Consider the following 21,084-nt stretch of genomic DNA (forward strand, 5'->3'; position numbering starts at 1 on the left):
TCTTCTTTTCTCTCCTACTCTTCTTAGGACTTCCTCGTTACTAACTCGGTCGATCAGTAACTACATATTAGATCTATATGTAAGATCATACATATTTTTCCCAGGGGGAGGGCAACAAAAACACTTAATTATATAGAAAAAAATAAAAGATGGAGCTTACGTGGGAGAGTTAGCTCTAATGTTGGATGGGACGCAGCCAATCTTTTTCCAGGGGGCACAGGAATCTCCGCCACCTTTCCTCTGCGTCTCCTCTATCTGCGTCCTAAATTCTGTTATAACCCGTTTAAATTTGGTCCAATCTTTCGTACACGATCCGTTAAGGTACCCCCATAATTGTCCATGCATTTAAAAAGTAACTCGTAAGGGTTAATGTATTGAGTGACCAAACCCTAAAGTTCTGGTTACACGGTACATTAACAAGTACGAGTTACTTTGTAAATACATGAACGATTTTTGTGGACCGGAACGGAACATGCACAAATGCACGAACCAAATTAGAACAGGTTCTACTTTCTGTTCATGCGTTTGCACAAGTTGGGTAGTTGCACGGTGCATTTTCCTGTTCATCCTCGCGTTCATACATTTAGAAATTAACTCTTACGTGTTAAAGAATCGTTTCCCCAGACCTTAAAGAGTCGGTAGACCAATGATGGTGATTGCGACCATTAGAGCGGTATTATTTTATTCTCACCGTCGTCGCGTCATCGTTCGCCGATGGATTTTGTTTCAGCGAGCGAGGTTGCAACAGTGACAAATGAACGATCTCGACTCTGATGAGATTTATAATACGGATTTGAGTTGCTAGGCGAAGGGTGAAAAGAGAGATTCATGTACACACGCAAGGTCAGCGACGGATATCAAAGTTTTCGTCGCGGTGGAGCGCGACCGCCCACAAATCAACCGCTGGCGCTACTTGTTAGTCTTCTGTTTCGCTCACTCTCGGAGCCATTTCAATGATTTACAATCTTTTTTCCGTTTCTCAGTCGAAAGGGCAATAACTCGCTTCATGAAGTCATCACAGCGCGCTACATAGGACAGCCCCTGGCATTTAACGCTCGGTCAAAACAATCATTGAACCATTCTTCTGGACCTACAATATTAATCTCTATAATACTATAATACTATTTGTATTATCGAGATTTTTATAGAAAAACGACGGCTATTTCAACGACTAAGCTTCACCATATGGCTCAAAGCGCTAATGGCAAAAAAGTGCCGGAAAATTCGGTTAAAAATACAACATTACCAATAAAATAAAATTTAACAAAAAAAAATAATACCCATGTTTTCATATTCTCATTTTTAAATACTTGGCGATCATAAGTTCTTGAACCATTACTACGGTGGTTAAGTTAGTTGAAATCGCTGGAATTTCCCTCGTGAATGACACGCGAGTGTTGAAACCGTTCGAGGATAGCCAAAATAATTTTTTTTATGGAATTTACATTTTTCTCCTTTTCGATCTCCTCATTTATACGCTAATTGAAATATCGAGTGTAGGTCGTAAGTTTGACTGATTATAAAATCATCCATTGCCAAAGTTTAGGAATTTAAAACATATAATAATTTGTATTTTTATAGCCACATTTGTAAATACTTGATGGCCATAAGTTTGTGAACCATTACAATGGCGCTCAGTCCTTGAAACCGCGAAAGTATCCCTCGATAATGACACTCAAGCGTTTAAATTGAGTGAGTATTCGGGGTTGCATAGAAATAATCATGAGAGGGTAAAACACCTACATATCATCACCTAATCATTGCATTTATTCATTAAATTCCGAAACTGTGGCAAAGACTGATTTTTTTAATCACCAAAACGGACGAAATACACTCGATATATTTTATGGATATTTGCACTAGCAAAGGAGGCGTTCATGAACAGGAAGGGGCTTCTGAGAGGATCGTTATGTAAGAGTTTAAAGAAAAGGTTAGGGAAGAGTTTGATCTGGAGTGTAGCTCTCTACGGTACGGAAACGTGGACACTGAGGAAAGAAGACGAGAGAAGCTTGGAGGCATTCGAGATGTGGGTATGGAGAAGAATGGAGAGGGTGAAATGGACGGAGAGGAAAAGGAACGACGATGTGCTGGATATGGCTGGCGAGGAGAGGCAGCTTTTAGATGAGGTACGAAGGAGAGAAAAGGTATGGATGGAGTTAGTGCTTAGCGGTGAGGGGATGTTGAAAATGGTGTTATAGGGTAGAATGTTAGGGAAACGAGGGAGGGGAAAAGAAAAGAATAGGAATTTTAGATAAATTGAAAGGTATTAGGCCTAACCGTGAATTAAAGAAGGCAGTGCTAGAAGGAAAGGGAGGCTTCCAGATCACTTCTTGAACACTCCATGGAAACCTACCTTAATCGGTAGAATACTATAATAATAATATCTATTATTTAGCGATGAATATGAGGTTCAACAAAGATAGCTCGCAAACCATGGAAGATATGTGGCGAATGAGGACTACGTAATTATGATGCCGTGATAATATTTTCAGCCTGGGCCGGCGGTGCTTGGGGCGCCATGATGGTTCGCCCTTGACGTGACCCCCAAGCACAATCAGCGTCACCCTTGGTGACCCCTCGCGGCGACAACATGATCCGATGCAACCCTCCCCTCTTCTCTCAGACGGATGCATGCTCCTCGTATAAGATGCATGGATGCTCTCCACGAGAACCAAACCTATGAACAACTAAACTCATGTTTGTCATGTGTGTACTACTTTGGGGAAAATATTTCCCCCCTCCCCCCAAATTTGTCTCTCCACTATAGTCCAGCGAAAAAATCTGTTCCCTTTCTTTTGTTATCTAACTCATTGGCCTAGTTAGATGAGTTAGTATCGTGGATTGCTTTCTGTGGGTATCTCGTTCTATTCCACGCCGGGACTACATTTTTTGCCGGCCGGGGTGAGGATTCCTCGTTTGCCAAACTAGGTCGCGGCTTCTAATCCTGCCTGGGTAATTTATGCTACGCAGCAGGGGCGCAGCTAGGAATTAAGGCTGGGGGGGGGGGTTTTGGCACAACTAATATTGGGGTGTCTGGGGGTGTGGAATACCAGCCAGGGTAAGCGGGAGGTGCGGGGACACTCCTTTAGAAAATTTTCAAGATAAAGGGTTCAAAATTGTGAGTTTTACGGCTTTCGGAGGGATATAATATTTATGCTATTCTCTAAGTAATATTAATCCAATTAAGTAAATTGGATTAAAATTTTTAAAAATTCTGAACTCTGGGGGGGTTGTATTCCCCAAACCCCACCCCCTCGCTGCGCCACTGCTACGCAGGGCATGGATGCGTGTGATTGTTCAACTTTGTCGGAATACTTTACTCCCCCATGGAGCAAACACTCAAGGGGTACACAGCTTTTATACGAATTTGGCTGAGATCCGCTAGAGACTCAGAGGCTATGTGCTAGGCTTGGATACCTTTCAAAGCGACACGGAGAACATCATCTTAGAACCCCACTCTATTTCTAGGTCCAAGAGAAACGATTAATTATTTTTTAATAAATTTTGCCAACGGACAGGTATAGGAATTTGTCTCCCAGAAGCGTAATGTTCGGCGAAACATTCAAGAATTGTACAGCCACAGTTACGATGGAATGGCACTTTAAAAGGTCATCATCGTCATAAGTCAGCAATTCAAAGATTGGTTTGACGCAGCTCTCCATTCCTCTCTCCTATCCGCTACCCTTTTCATAGAGATGTATTTCTTCTTTATTACATCCTTTATAACCTGTCATATGTAAATCACTCGGGCCGTCCCTTGCCCTTATTCCCTTCCACCTGTCCTTCTACGATTGTTTTCGACGGGTTATCATGCCTCAGAATGTGGCCAACCAAGTTGTCACGTTTTTTCCTTAAGGTTTTCAGAAGACATCTCTTTTCTCCCACTATTCTAAGTAACTCCTCCTTACTCGGACGATACATTTTATCTCCGTCATTCTACGGCAGCATCAAATATAAAGATAAGTAATTTTCAGTAATAATATAATAATGGACATTCCACTAATGTAGCCACTTCTCCTTAAAGGAGTCTTTCTTAATCGAAAAGCCATCAATTATTCATACAAATATAAATACAATAGAAAGTGCATTATCGGCAATCTATAGGGCTCTCTGCCTGCGCTCGTGGGCTTAGAGCGACCCCTGGCTCTCCCCTCACGTCGGGGGAGTCAGGCGTTGTTTTGATGTTTTCGGCGTCGGAATGCGGGAGGTGAGGGGGGTGGGAAGAGGGTGCGGCCGTGACCACCGGAGATACCTCGGAGGAAGGAACCCTAGGGTCTGTGGAGGAGGGGGAGGGTGGGCAACCGACGTCGGAGCGGTACCTCGCACTCGTTTGTTCTTCTGCCATTGAGGGGCGGCGGCGAGGGTCAAAGGGCCGGCAGCAGCAGCAGCAGGTAGAGGCGGCCCTTGCTGCATGCGAGGAGCAAAAACGCCACCGTCGAAAATATTTCAAAACAGCCCCTTCCCCTCTCTTCCTTCCTTCTGCTCCACCAATCGCCCTGGGATGACTGCAGGCTGTCTTCCGCTGCACCGAGTCAGCGCTTCGGACGTTCTTGGCAACGCGACGGAATGATGTTTCGCATTAAATCGATGAAGTCATCGGGGAGCCGGTTCAGATAACTGTGCCCTAAGGCATATGTACATGTGTATATAAATAAATACAAATGGGTGTCCCGCAAGGAAGCGTAATCGGCCCTCTTTTGTTCATTATATATGTAAATGACCCACGCTCCACAATTAGCGGTACATTCCTGACGACGCTGTCATCTATCGCGAAATCAGTGATCACTCTGACCACATTTACCCGTCAAATTCGGATCGCCCCACCGTCAGCGCCGCAAGTGGCGCCTTTAGTTAACTCATTTAAATGCGCCGCGGGTGACCACACATCCATTGTCCAACTGAAGAACCCTACATTGCAATATTCGTAATTTTCATGTATACTCACAGATATAAAATGGCCAGATATTAAGCCTGGCAACCAGTTGACAATTTGTTTTCAACTTCCACGTAAGCAGTACATAAGGGCCTTTCACAACGGGGCTTCCAACACTAACAATGCACAACACAAACATCCTGGATATGGACCACCAACACAGGCAGGACTCGAACCTGCGACCTTAAGTTTCATAGGCGAGGACTTTACCCAACCGAGGCCGGCAATTTTGTTTGTTTACATTTCGATCGCTGCGCCTTCTTCCGGACATTAATGGTTGCGAAAACATCCGCAGGGTGGAAGTGGTGGCGCTGGTGGCAGCGACCGGAAATGAAAAGAAGAGCAATTGTGGTGGGAATTCCTTAAATGAGTGGTCTACCCAATTCGGGTTCATTAGTCGTCTGCGGAACGAGAAGAGATATCACCTAGGTGACGATGTTATGAATCGCTCCATCGCGGGATCCAAATGGCACTCCGTTTCCAACAACTTTTGCAGCAATATGGATGTCGCGTACTCAATGAGAGCCCATCCTTGCCTCAGAGGTATACATATTCATGTTCTATTGCGAATGCAGCCAAGATAATTTAACTCACGTATCATGATAAATGCTGGTTATGAATGAGCTTGCCCCATGCCAAACAAACGGAAGGTGGAGACACATGCGCATGCATTCTCCCTTCCAATGGCGGGCTTGGGCAACATCCGGCTCGATTCCATCCACCACACGGGCGTAACCAGCGGGGGTTGAGGGGCACAACTGCCCCCCCTAGAAGCGAAAATAAATTTAGTTCAAAACAAAAGTTATGAACAAATTTTCCTTTTGAAGAAAAATTTTATTAGTATAAGACATGGAACTAAAATAAAAATCATTATTTTTTTCAAGCAAATAATTATAAACACTAATCATTTTGCTGCCATAATTCACTCAAAATGTTGGTTTCATTAACCTTTTCGGTGCATAAAAGTTACAACTTGAACGACCAAAGTTAGTTTTGCCCCCCCCCCCCCCCCCCCTAGTTTTGATTCAGGGTACGCCCATGATCCGCCAAGTATTCCTGAAAGATTCCCTCTGAGCCCAAGCTTATCCCTTGGAGAATCATAACCAAGGGGAATGAATATAGACCGCCCCCTATCCATCCACTAGAAGTTTGATTAATATTGACACTTGATTTGCATTACAATCGGATTTCTAAAATTGTTTGCAGCGCAGCGATGGGTGCATAGCAATTTATATTATTTAAATAAATTATCACATGCAGCCATGACTCCGATTGAAAGTGAAAATTTTTAATAATAAGACTAAACCAGTGGAGAGAGGAAATAAACCATTCGATTAGCGGACAAAATGGACTCGGAGAATTTTTTTCGTGATAAGTGAAAATGAACGAAGGAGGGAGGGAGTGAGTTTAGAAGAGAGGAGAGGCGATATAAAGGTGAGCGCTTGGTCAAGGAGAAATCCTGGGAAGAAGAGGCAGATGGAGTAGGGAATGCGAGTGAGTAGATTCTTAAGTTCAGCAGGAGTTACGGGCAGTCAGTAGTCGATATTAGGGTATTATGAAGTATTTTGAAATCCATTTTAAGTCAGAGGTTCTGCAGGTTAGATAAGGAGAGGGAGTACAGCACAGAATCAGAGGACATTTTGCGTAAAAGGGTACTTAATGCGTGACTATATTTGCAAAGAAATGAGGGATACAAACAATGGATTTTTGAAAAGTCGGGGCTGACATGGACCAAATTAGGAAGCAATATGAAACTATTTTTAAAAGTTCACTCTTCACATTTACAATATAAATAGGAATACCATTGAATACTTATGAATTCGATAGATCACATCATCACGAGTATAAAATTCGGTAAATATTTGCGTACATGCCTAATAAATTTAATTACATAACCATGGCTGGGCAAAATATAGGCCGAAGAGTACTTGTAATGCAAAAATACCTTTGACTAGGGTATTTGAAAAATAAACTAGAAAATAAGTATTTTAAATATATTTTTAAATAAAAAATGCATTAAAATGGAAACTGAGAGTTCATAAAAAATATAAACTGCATGGGCGTATTATGGATTGTAGCAAACATGAAGAAAACTACTCTAACGAAAACGAATTTATTTCTGAAGCATGATGACACAGAGGTGTTATCAGAGCTACTTCAACAGTAATTTTTTTATTTTAGAGTGGGAAAATGCCATAAATCTGCATTTGAAATACAAAATACAAGATACACTCAGGTCATGCATTTAAAATACCAAATACATATTAAAAATTTATTTCTAATGCGTATTTTAAAATACTTTTATTTGAAATAATGTCCAGCCCTGTATAAACTAATTTCGGCTGTCTGGAGAAATCTCCATTGTGGTATTCGTGCTCATAGGACTGTTTTGTGATGCGTTTGAAGGGCGTCGCACGTGTCGCACTGAGATTGTATCGGTATTTAGAGAAGACACATGAAAGACTGATTGTAAGTGGTCTATCCTCATGCGGGTCATGGCTACTTCCTCTATCGTATCCGCCCTGGCTGACGAGCTTCATGACAATGCGTTGGGCTTCAGCAAGCCCCATGTATTCAAAGAGCATATTTATTTATTATGGTAAAAAAATCACATGGAAAATATTAGGAAAATATACTTCATAACCGATAGATTTAAGATGTCTTCTTTTCCCGCATTCATTAAGGTACTATTATACTTGCCAAGTTTAGTTTGACCCGGATTCGGTAAAAATAGGCTTTCCATGTGCCTTTATTAACTTATTGTATTTGTGAATGCTAACTGCTGGAAACTGTTGGCATCTTATTACTCATGCATAAGTAAATCGCTAGCTACGCTAACTTTTGGTTTTTCTATGACTAACTAGTAATTTTATTCACATGGTAGCATGTTCCTATCCATAGCGTCTCTTGTTCTCAGTAGCTCAAGCAATCTAAGCCTAGAAACGTAGCCGCCGAGTTTGTGCAGCAAGTACTATCAGGCTATCTCCTCCGTGCCTCTTAACGCAAGAGGTCACAGAAGACGCAATTCCCTCTGTGACACCCTGGAAAACGCCGTCATCCAACACTCCCACGCAGCCAGGACCCTTACCCTCCCATCCCCATCCAATGGAAGCGAATGCTCGCAAGCGAATAATAACAATACCCTGATCCCTTGTGTGCAGAATGGATCGCGAGGAGCACGACCCCCGCCTCCGTTCCCACGACAACGCAGGGTGCTCGCAATTCCATTCTCTCCTCTCGCCCCAGTTACAGATTCCTCCGATGAGAGAGTGAGCGTGAGAAAGGTTGGGATAGGGAGGGCTTTATCCATGCGAAATTGTGCAGCTGACAATTTCTTCCTCTCAGGCGATACTTCGGTTTGAGGATAGAAAAAATAGACGGTAAATTGAATTACGAAGTGAATTTTCTGTGCAAATATCGTATTAATTAATATTATGAGGCATTACGTGTCTATACAGCGAAGTTTACTCAATTTAACATACGATCGCTGTGATTTCGTAATAAGTGAGGTTAAATAAAAATAAAGTGGGGTGTAGCAGCCAGGTAAAAGGAGGCGAATACATCAGTCCCTTGAGGGTGCAATATCTCGTCACACATTAGAATAGAATAATACTGCGTAAACAGTTTTGTTTACAAGAAATTCTCCCACGTATTGAACTACGAACTCGATTGATTGGAATACTGAATTTATTAAAGTATATCCATTATAATATTATCTCAAATGGTCATTGCACCTCTCACTTGGTATTCTGCACTGAGGGCAGCACTCGGTTACGATGGTAACCCGGGAGCGTGTGAACGGGACGTAGGTTGATACGATCGTCGGTACGAACGTAATTTAAACGGGAAACTTCGGTTAATTTATAGCCATTTTTTCTACGGACCGGCCATAAGTGTTTAAACAAGGAAAGCGAAACAAAAAAAGCGGATGATGCGTCTACCCTTGAATATGAATGGCAGTTCAGAGCGAGTAGGATTTTTTTTCTCGCGTGGTTGCGTGGGTGGACTAGAGCAGCATAGAGAGAGAGAAGGAGATGGAGTGTGTGTGTGAAGGAAGGATAAAGAGAGAGTGCGGAGAATAAAGAGAGGATTGGAAAGAGGGAGAGAATGGGTCGACCGACTTTCTCGAAAGAGAAAAGAGGATGAGATTTATGGGTTTGGAGCGGCCGTGGGAATGCAGCCGGGCCACATTCGCAAAAGGGAAGGCCCAATTGCGAATCCTCTCCCACCTCCTCCTTCCTTCATCCTTCTCGGCCGTCGTGACCTGGGACGATGAAAGAATTTTTGCACGTAGGCCCCCAAATTGTGGCGTTGGAGCGACTGCCGCTGACGCCATCTCATATTCCATCCGTCCACACATAAGTATATTGAATGATATGTGGCGCGACAAGGCGGAAGTTATTAATATTAGCTATATAAGACAATGCAATATTTCCCATGAATTTATTTTCGCTCGATGCGTTTAGTTGTTACTGGAATATTCCTTAGAAATCCACTATTCAGAATTGAACATTTTTGAGAACCAAATTCTCATAAGTGTGAAGCTGACCTCATCTACATCTACATAAAACCCCGCAAGCCGCCTAAAAGGCGTGTGGCAGGAGGTGTTGGGACACCAGCCGTTTACAGCTAAAAAAAATGAAGTGCTCTAACGAGGTTGGGACTAGCGTTTATTAAAGTCCTTTATGATAATTATTATTTTTTTTCTCTTCTATTCTTGACCTTGTTTAATACATTTTATAATATTTCTTGGAGTTTAGACATGAATAACATAACATCAATAAATATGTACAAAGTTAAGAGCCCTGAGGATGATTTAAAATAAATCGAAACGTTGGCTATAACTTGTTTTACATTGATCTAAACTCCAAGAAATATTATAAAAAAAGTCCTTTATGGTTCGGGGGAAAAACGAATTCCCATATCAATCCGTTCGGCAAAACATCTCTCTTAATTTATCGCTTCCATCGGACCTGGAAATATAGTTTGGCTCTAATATTATGTTCCCTGTGTCGCTCTTAAAGATATCCATTCTCAATTGTTCAAGCAGTATAAGCGAAAGCGCGCAGCCTCCGAGTCTCCAGCGGCTCCCAGCCTAATTCGCTTAACATCTGGGTAACACTGTCTGTACGCCCGTAGCAGTTTTTGACGAAACGTGCAGCCTTCCTTTGTATTTTATTCAGTTCGCGGATTAAGTCTTTCTGCACAGGATCCCATACGCTCGCTGCATATTCAAGGTGCGGTCGGACGAGAGCGAAATAGTACCTTATGTTGTTTATCACGAGAAAAACTGTGTTTGAACTTCCGCTAAATTTTCCTTTTGCTCATCTGTCGTCAGTCATCAATACGACGAATGGTTTACCGCAGCTCAACGCCCAAATCTCTTATCAGCTAATGTAATCGAACTACTATAATTATTATGGCTCACGTCCTTCATCGCTTGATCCACGTATCTAATCCTATCTCTCCCTCTGCTGCTCTTCCGCGAACTTGTACTACGACGATTACAACCGTCAGACCATCAAATCTCATGATGTGGCCACGTTTCCTTTTCTTCCACTCAGGGTTTCGGAAGAATAGGGTGGTTTCCCATTATTTTTTATTGCCTGAATCGAACGATTATTACTCCTGGAGTACCCATTTCACGCTCTTAGATTTTCGAATGACGATATCTATTTTTCGCGATTAAACGAAAAGTGAAAATTTTCAAGCGCGCGAAAACGCGACGGCCAAGTAGGAATGACGGGAAAACTCCGTGTGACGTCGTTCTGGTTCCCGCTGCCGCAAGTGAGGTGACCTTGAGGCGAGACTTGAGCGCTGATACGACGCAGGCTGCTAGCAGGTAGCGCTTGGCTTAAATATGGATTATTACTACCTTACCAAACGAAGGAAACTTTCCGACCTTAGACTATTTTAATAAGTGATTATTAAGAGATGTTTCCCTGAGCTCTGTGCATCATGCATGCATTGGTAATCTCAGACGATGTAAAACTCCTATCCTCTCGTGTATAAACTAGGTCCCTGTGACGTCACGTGGAGTGGAATCGCATGGGCGCCAATCTGGCCTTTTTCAAATGAGGTTAAAATTTACCATTGCCATTCGTCTAAACTGGGATTTCTAAAACTAAATAATTTGTATATTATGAAAACCCTAATGGTGGGTAACGAATGGCAATCAATGCATTTCGTTTTCTTTGATGAAGGAAACTACCCTATTTTCCCTCTTACCCTTCTCAGAATTCACACGCTCTTACTTTGTGCTAAACTATCTTTATAACAGCTTCGGGAAGGAACAAATATACAAAATTTTCGCACATATGGATAGTGAACTTGCATGTCCACCAACAAGAGACCTAATTTGGGGTAAACTCCCAATCAGCTTAAGGTTGGAAGGCGATATTTGGTGGAACTTGTTGACAGGAAACATAATGAAGATACACTTTTGTATGTTCCACAAGAGTCTTGTGGAACATACAAAAGTGTATCTTCATTACGTTTCCTGTAAACTCCCAATATTTTTAGTGGGGTATTTTGTACCCTTAGCGGCATTTCTGCACATGTTACTGAAATTCAACTTCAAAAAATTGTCAAGCTTGTGTTTCCTCATGAAAATGGACGTTTTGATGGTTGACGAAACATAAGCCGCTATCCTAGTCCGAGCGCAGTCATCAAAATCTGAGCTCATCATAGAATACCCCAAGTACTTAATGATGACCAAGGGAACTGGGAAATGAAGTGAAAGTGTTTCGTGGACTTTTAACTCCTGTTTTTATATTCAAATCATGAATCATGGAAGAAGACTTGCAGAGGTCGTCCAACTATCCCCACGTAAAAATTAAATCATCGGCTTTAAACAAATTTCAAATGAGAGCCATGAGTAGGGACAGAACTTAATCTGAGAAAAAGCATTGCGGTAAATTTCTCGCGTGGGTCGTCCAACAATCTCCATGCACATGTTGCGGATGGTGGTGTCAACGTAAAGGAGTCAGATGAAGTGAAGTATCTGAGTGTTACGATAACTTCGAACTCACCGTGGGTAACAAATATAAGAAATATTTGCGGCACAGCCCTGAATGAACTAGGTTACTTCAAGCGTGTTCTAGGGAGAAATTCGCACGAAAAAGTAAAAGAGAGGTGCTATTTCGCACTCGTCCGACCAAATCTCGAATATGCAGCGAGAGAATGGGATCCGACGCAGAAAGACATAATCTGTTGTCATCATTAGTCAACAATCCTAGGATAGGTTTGACGCAGCTCTCCATTCCTCTGACCTTTTCATACTGGCACATTCCTTCTAATTTACATCCTTCATAACCTGACGGCCCCACGGACGGAGTTACGTACGACAGGTGATAAAGGTTGAAAAAGAGAAAAAATACATCACTTTGAAAAGAGTAGCGGATAGGAGAGCGGAATGGAGAGCTGCTCCAAAACAATCTAATTGCCTTACGATAATTATGTTGATGAATAATCCATTAGTTTTTATTTGTAAAGCTGAACACCTTCAAACGTTTTGACGAATAGTTCAATTATCTGTTTCAATAAAAATGAATTCCGCGATAACTAAGCGAATAATTAAAAAGATATCCATGAGTAAATCTATTGCTTGAATGTAAATGGAAGATGGGTCACTTATCGTATGACACCTGAGCTGTGCAGCTCACAATGCAAATGCCTTATTTCCTAGGATAAAAAATGCGGAGTAACGACGCGGAACACCGGTTGCTTGAAGAAAGATCTGGTGGTCTCCCGCCGAATACTCTGAATAAGATTTTCTCGGGTTAACAACTGGGTGAGGTTCTCTCCAACTTTTCGAGGTTCGACGCGTTCCTCATCACCATCAAATGGTTCTGGTGCCATACCGCTGGCCTGTTTTAATCGTAGTTGTGGCTTCGTCCCATTGGTTGGCTCCGAATTTCGACCTCAAATAGTTTCCAGCACTTGCACCCAAGTATTGCTAAGCGCGCCCCCGGTGTCTTCTTATTCACGGAGAAAACCAAATTCACCAGTTGCTTGGTTTGCGACCTCCACCGGTCAATAATTAAAGTGAGTGGGGCCAGTTTTAAAGATTTTAACAACTTCAGCACATTTTTTGCCACCCAGCCAGTCGCATGCTTCCGTGTTGCCTTCACCGACTAACTGAATTCAAGTTTCGGAGGAGGTCACGTTGACTAAGCTGACTTCCGCCTATCGCGACATCGGGCGAGGACCCCAGAACTTGCCGTCGACAAGCATTCGCTAATTCAGTCAGAAGAGAGAGGCCTACAAGCGGTCGCGAAAACGAACTCTCTGTGATGGCCTAAGTGTGAGTGTGCGAGATAGGTACATATAGAGAGAGCGATAGCATATCCCGAACATTCCCTATTGTGTTCCACGAATTTTCCGAAATCATCCGACTGATATTCAAGATAGTCATAGAACACCTAATTATTGTTGCAGAAACGATCACATGAATAAGATTAGGGGATCAGACTGCACAGACGGCAGATTTACGATGTCGTTTTATCCGCGTGTAACAAGGGACCATACTAAATTGCTATAGGTTAGCTCTAGGATAGCTTGACTCGGACTATATAGAATAGGCTCTCCGTGTGTAGTTAATCACTTATTATATTCGTAAATTTTAACTCTCTGCATGTATTTTTGGCATGTTATAACTCATACATGAATCACATACTACGCTAAATTTTCCCTCTTCTATTCCTAACGAGCACGTTTTTCAATAAACTCGATTGTTTCAGGGTTAACTTTGTGAAAATCCATTGTAAACAATAAAAACGTATGGTAATTTTTATTGTTTATTGTTGGGCACGTTTTTAATTGAGGCGAGAATGAGTGCTGCATGACTAGTGTGGAGTCAACCCATGCCACATATCCTGGCAGCGGTGGCTCGCATGATACCTCATAGATGTAGACTACCTAAGGGACTGAACTGAGGCGGGCAGCCGAATGACCGTCGATCTTTCAGAGCGATGCGGAGAGCATCATTTAAGAACCCTAACGTATTTCCTAGTCCAACTGGAACGATGGATTGAGGGAGATATTTTCCGAACGGATAGGTATGGGAATTCGCTTTACCTCCGAGCAATAAAGGACTTCAATATATATATGCTAGGCGGGTCTTCGTTGGAGAATTTCCTTTTTTATATGTAAATTGTTTGTGTCCGCTGTATGTGGATGGAATTTATTGAATGCATACTTATTAGCATTTTCTGCGGAATTCATACACACATGAGTGAAAAAAAGAAAACAAAACTAGACACGAATGGGTGGTATTGCAACAGTTGTGCCGCGGGTTAAGCAGTGGGTCTAGGTTCGTCGGAATTATTGGGCGCCAGTACGGGATGCTGAGCAAAAGAGAAAAATTATTGCTCCCGTACTCGGAATTATACCAACTACCCTGTAGGGGAAAGTAATTCCCTCAGTAAGTTGGGAGGATCGCGCTAGCGACCAAACCACTCCCTTTTCATCACCGGGAATATGGGGAAGGGAGTTGGGAGCGGTGCTCGGCCGCTATAGCAGCTACGTCATCATCTGATGCCGTATCTAGCAGTAGTGAGGTTTCTGGATATGACCCTCGGTGACGGAGTAGTGTTCAGGGCCGAGAGGACTCTCAGCAATCTTCCTTTTACGGGGAAATTAAATACAATTGAAAAAAATGTAAAGTTGCATCCAAAATGAATCTAATGAATTGAATCTATTTGTAATCATAATTTTTCATTACTATTCCACGGGATAGAAAGCAATGAGAATAAAAGAATTTTTCTGTGTTCATCGCTGCGCTGGGGATATTTTGGAGACCCGATAAAGAAGCGAGCAAATTGGCAGCATAAATCATGCTTCACAGCACTGGCACCTCCGATGTCCTTTTGTCCCCCTTGTGTCTGAACTGAGAGCGACCTGCCCACTCGAAGGATCGCATCTACCAAGAATGGGACGAGAGTGGGTCCGACCGCGAAGACCTCGATTCATCGCTAACGTAATGATAGACATCATTTGCCAATACGTGAGTGGTTGATGGCCTGATATTAACTGTATAAACAGGAAATTTAAGGATACGCTTTACTCGTGCTCTCGACTGGTCGCATGTCGCCTTTTTTCGAAGAATACTATTTGCAGGAAACTTTATTTTCCAAATTCTGTCACAATCGAAAAACAGGGTTTCCCACTCAACCGTGAAAACCTTAAAACAGTGAATAAGCCGTGAATTTCGTCTACCGTGAAAAAAACTGGAAATAGCCGTGAATTTCGTCATAAAACCGTAGAAATCTCTCAAACATGATTGTAGAACTACGATAGACGGATTAATAGAAAAAAATGGATATTTCAATCACGTTTCAAGGCCGAGTCACGTGCAGATGCTGTCCACGCATTTACCTGCACACGTGGATTCGAAAGTGCAACTATCTATTAATTGGTCCGTGTGTGCCATGACAGCACATTGACCTTAAGCCTGCGATTGGAAGACGTTAATCCTGGCAAAAAATCAGGCACTTCTTCACTTCCCTGCCACTCTGCTCTCTTCATTTTCCCACTCTCACCCTTTTAGCCGGACATGAATTTTGCTAACGATAGGTGACGTCATGAGAGATAGCACTGTCATTGCTCCGTTTGCATTCAAGGCATCTCTCGCGTTCGTTACATTTTTAGTTAACGTGCAGCCGATGAATCGTACGTGATCAATATTTCTGTCTAAAATGCCCTGCATTTTCTAATCGACAAACAATAAATCTACAAACCGTGAATTTGATGACATTTTGACCGTGAAAACCTGGAAAAAACAGTGAATTTTATACAGTATACAGTAGTTAGAGTGGGAACCCTGAAAAAAGAATGACATTGGCGAACGAGCCAATGGCTACACGGTATCATTAATGGTATTCTTGTCAAGTTTATTTTGTGGTTTCCATCACTTGATGTGTACTTGGTTAACTCGTGTGTATTTACGACCGAATCCACATTCGCCGCAGAAAAGATGCGCGAGTTTTTCGCAATATTCCTAAACCTCTGCCTTCGATGCTGTAATATTTTTAAAAATATTTCCCCATAAAAATGGTGGCTGAACCATGTGTTTTTGATGACTAACTTGTTCTTCCTGAAAAATTCCTCTGCTTTCTCCCCCAGCTCGTTTCTCTTTCCTAATCCAAATTTCGTCGTCATCCCTCCCCTCCCCGACGTCAGCATACCGATCCCCACGAATACTTCATTTTTCCACCCACTCTATCTCAAACTAATAAATCGAGTTCTTCCAACACCCCATATATTTCCTCCACTTCACGGCCGATATTCCGCAAGAACACCAAAAACTGTCACGAGTTCGGTCGGACCTGAAATATCACAACTATCCAAGGCCCTTACTTCTTCGATGTCTTAAACTCATTCAAACGTATGGTGGTCCCGTAAATTTGTTGTATACTTAGATGCGGAGACTACGGAAGGCGGCAAATACTTTGGGAAAGAAGTTCGTGATAGCCTCAGAATCAAGTCATTGCAAGAGCTTCTCCTCAAAGCTCGGAGGACCTCGGAGTAAATAAGGACACAGAAAAAAATTAAATATAACGAAGAGGAGTATCAGGAAGTATTTATTTCGCTATCTTTTCCATTTCCCTGAGCATTACTGGATTTGAGAGTTTCATTTTGGTCTCAACCCGCCTTCAAATGCCATGCTAGAGTAGCAATGCTTTCGCAGTTAGAGGGGGTAGTAAGTAGAGGAAACTAGAGGACTACGACACCTACAGAATCATCTGTCCCGACCGAGTATCTAGCCTAAGCACGTATTATAACAACTGTTGGAGCTTGGAGATTGAAGATGGCTTAGGTAGGGGAGATCTCCGGTTTATATACCAAAAAACGACGTATACACATGTGAATACAGGTTATATAATTAATGGTTGTAATTTCATTAATTTCAGACCTAACGCAAGCACTTGATTCACCAAAAGTGACTAATAAATAAAACAAAAACATAATTTTTAGATGTTTTAATGCGAGTATTGTGAATGAATTCAATGATTCGGTACAAATATCTGTAGGATACAAGTTGTTCAAAAAGATCCTCCAATAATTCCCAAAAAATCTCAAATATGAATATGTAATCAAATGTAAATACTTACAACCGGCGTAAATTGTTGGTAAGTAATAACGAATGCAAGAAACACTTACTACACTAACTTTTCGTTTTTCTATTACTAGCAAGTACTTTTGTTTTCATTGTAGCATGTTTTTGTCCTTAGCATTCTGGTCTGACCGCGGGTCGTAATTCGCGGGCCGAGTGTTTAGCCTGTCTCTGACGAATAAGCGCGCTCCTCATTAACGCAAGGGTGAGTGTTGCGTAACTGGTGAGGAATCACTCCGTTCCACACACCCTCGTGATGGCTTACGCGGTACGTCGTAGATTTAGTTGTATGGCTGGCGTGGCTTTGGAATAGGAGGGCAATACAAAATAAAATGAAGTGACTCTGTGGAGAAACAACCCGGCGACGGCGGTTATATATATACAAGGGCCGTAAATCGCTTCACACACACAACAGGAGGAAAACACCGCCGTCGAGTAACGGCTATTGCTAGGGGCTAAGAGAAAGAGAATGGCAGCGCTCTCTGAGACCACCATTTCCGACTTGACAATTGCGAGAATGTTCCCGAAAACCACTTTCGGAATGCTTTCATCCGGAGATGGCTTCTTGGACTGTGAGGGAGACTTCAACGCCCGAATGGGAAATTGCTCTTCTGGAGAGTGTTGTTTTGTTTCCGTGGTCGTAAGGCCAAGTGCACTTTTTGGGGGGGGAAGGGAGGGCTATTGTCCCCTCGTGTAATCCCACCCCCTCCTTCCCAGCAACCCTTTCGCAGTCAACATGTTTCCCGGCCGCATTCCAGCGAGCGTTAAAGAGACTCACAAAACTGTATAACCTGCCTCTCTCTCTCTCTCTCGACTCCCAACGAGGAAAAACAAGGAGCCGCGAGCATTCCTTTAGCCACTGCGTCTCTCCTGGAGAAGCAGGTTCAATGCCGTCGTGTTTGGTCACTCACGACAGCCATGTCTCTTCGGCTTGGATCCACCAGGAATCTCCCTAATGCGGCAGATACGGATATTTACACCGCTATAACTGATCTCCAGTCTCAAACTTTAACGTAACCGAAGCCTGCGTCCACAGTATGCTCTGAGAGCCCCCTCTAGGATGTTTGGCAGGGGGTCAATCAATCGCCAGCACGCAAAAGAATGCCAACATATACACCACACGGCCACAAAAAAATATGCATAATACGCATACAAGAATAGTCATGCAAAAGGAAAACTTGCCAACAGTTGGTATTTTCTAAAGTAAATCCATTCAAGGTTACAATAATGGGAAAATATAAAAAAGGAATGAATGACATTTCAAATCTCTCTATTTTCTAGATGAGATACGCAGGAGACAGAACGTATGGATGGAGCGAGTAGTGAGCGGGGAGGGGATGTTGAAAACAGAGTTGGAGGGTAGAATTTTGGGTAAACTAAGGAGGGAAAGAAAGAGAATAGGATTTTTAGACGGAATAAAAGGAGTAGGACTTATTGTGAATCGAAGAGGGGAATTTATTTATTCAAAAAAAGCCGATTTGGCCTTTGCATTGAATATAAAACTTAAAATCTGCAGCTTTAACAAATATAAAATTTTTAAAAAACTATAACAAGAAAAAAATTTGGGACTCAGGAGAAGACGGCTTTACGGATCTATCGGAGAGAGAAAGACGGAATTTCGGTGGGTTTAGTAAGTAGTTAGGAAATGTGTGGGTGGGAATGTGAAGTGAAAAGTATTTCGAAGGATCAGTGTTCACAATTTAAGGGAATGCAAATGAAAGAAGGATCATAAATATCCCTACGGGTGGATAGTGGGACCAATGAAAGGGCAGACATTATTTCAGAACGAGAAGAATTATGCGGGGATTGGAGAAAGCAGCCAGTGAATTTAGGCAATAGGATCACTAGAAGGATCAGGGACACTATATAAGATTCTGGTTGGGATGAGAGACAGACCAAAGCAATCTGCAAATTGCTCCATGTAAACCTTTCTTAAAGGGTAGAATAATTTAATGATTCGCGAAAAGTGTTATATTTATTTATATTCATCACCCCGGAAACAGCACTTAAAGGCTCTTACACCAGGGGGGCACAATAACTAAACATTGTATCATCATCACAAACATCCATGACCTATACAAGGAGAAGCCACCACGAAGAGACTCGAACCCGCAACCTTCGGTTTGGCAAGCAAGGATTGCACCCCGCCACCACCGAGGCCATCAAATGAATTTGTTTCGAGTGACGCTGTGACGAGGCTTCCACAAAGAGGAAGTCATGTCCGTTGCGCCTTGGCGACGCCCACCCCCTCCCACAAACGCATATTTCGAATTTATGGAATGTTTCGAAGGCTTCTTAAAGGGAGGGTGGGATGGGGTCCCCTCCATTGAGTCCCCTCCATTCACGACAGACACAAGACCCCCCTCCCTCCCTCCCTTTCACCCCACCCCCTCCCGCCCCTCAAATTCCTAGAAAGAAGGTTTTCGGACGGATAACTTCCCCCCCCTCTCTCTCTCTCTCTCTCTATCTCTCTCTCTCTCTCTCTCTCTCGGACAGTTGACAGCCACGGGGCGGAAGAGAAGAAGAGGCTCTTTTCATTTTTACTGCGGTGTCGGATGCACTCTGAGGGTGGATGGGCCATTCAATCGCATCGGGAGGCCATATTCTCTCACCTGGGGCGGGGGCGGAGGACGACATCGAAAGAGAAAAGGACCGAGCGAGTCCCGAGAAAAACGAGGAACTCTCGGGAAGGGAAGAAGATTCGGGGAAAAAATCCCAGAAAATGCGAAGGCACCCTCGTTTTTCAGAACGCACCCTCGTCACGCACCCCTCTCCAGCCCTCCTCTGATTGGCAGACGAATTCCCGCGAAGAAATGTGGCGATGGGAGCGCCTCCAACGCGGGATGCGAATATTTTACAGGAGCGTAGAGCAAAACATACTCGGAGAAATCACAAAAATAATTCAGAGATAAGTTTTTTTTGCAGAAGATGCGTATAATAACCTTCGTTTACTGTCTATTTAAGGGGAATATCTCATTACGTAGTGCATACTGAACATGATCGAAGGTACCTACACAATTTCTACACTTACAAAATTCCGTCTATGCCTACAGGGGTTGAAATTTACGGTGGAGGCGATCACGCGAGGGGGATGAAGGAAAAAGAATTCAGTAGAGAGACATTTAAAATGGCACTATTTCCTCGTTCTATCAGGGATAACAAAAGTTTCTCAATTCACAGTTCGGCGGTTACTTAAGCATGTTGACTCATGGCATGTTTTCCTTTTTCATTTTTTTTTGTTATAAATCCATTCTCACTTTTTTCCTTCACCCTATCCTCGCTGAGCACTGTTTGAAATGGGGTGGTTTCCTATCATTTTATTATTGCCTAAATCGAAAGATTATCACTCCTGGAGTATGTATTTCACGCTTTTTGATTTTTAAATGACGATATCTATTTTTCGCAATTAAACGAAAAGTGAAAAATTTCTAGCGCGCCAAACGCGACGGCTAAGTAGGAATGATGGGAAAAAGTCGGTGTGACGTATTTCTGGTTCCCCCTGCCGCCTTGTGAGGTGACCTTGGGGCAAGGCTTGAGCGCTTATACGACGCAAGCTGCTAGCAGGTAGCTGAGTACCCTGCTAGCTGGTAACGCTTGGCTTAAATAAGGATTATTATTCCCCTATCAGACGAAGAAAACATTCCGACCGTAGCCAGTTAAGAAATGTTTCCCTGAGCTCTGTGCCTCATGCATGCATTGGTAATCTCAGACGATGTAAAACTCCTATCTACTCGTATAGAAACTAGGTCCCTGTGACGTCACGTTGAGCGGAATCGCATTGGCGCCAATCTGGCCTTTTTCAAATTCGGTTAAAATTGACCATTAACATTCGTCTAAAGTGGGATTTCTAAAACCGAATACTTTGTATATTATGAATACACTAATGGTGGGTAACGAATCGCAATCAATGCCTTTCGCTTTCTTTGATGAAGGAAACTACCCTATTCCTTTAGTCGCGGTAAACGCTTTCATGGGAATAAAATGGGACGATCTAATCGGCCACACCATGAGATATAATGGTCTGATTAAAATTATC

At 42.7% G+C, this 21,084-nt stretch overlaps 1 protein-coding gene across 1 annotated transcript in view; it reads left to right on the forward strand.

The window, feature by feature from the left end:
• The first annotated feature begins 8,095 nt into the window (after positions 1 to 8,095).
• Positions 8,096 to 21,084, forward strand: part of LOC124154916 — a 44,997-nt gene continuing 32,008 nt past the window's right edge. The window contains exon 1 of the mRNA XM_046528689.1: positions 8,096 to 8,202. Coding sequence (XP_046384645.1) covers positions 8,096 to 8,202 — 107 coding nt within the window. The remainder of the gene's footprint in view (positions 8,203 to 21,084) is intronic.

Source organism: Ischnura elegans, chromosome 3, assembly GCF_921293095.1.
Source record: "Ischnura elegans chromosome 3, ioIscEleg1.1, whole genome shotgun sequence".
Taxonomy (NCBI): Eukaryota; Metazoa; Arthropoda; class Insecta; order Odonata; family Coenagrionidae; genus Ischnura; species Ischnura elegans.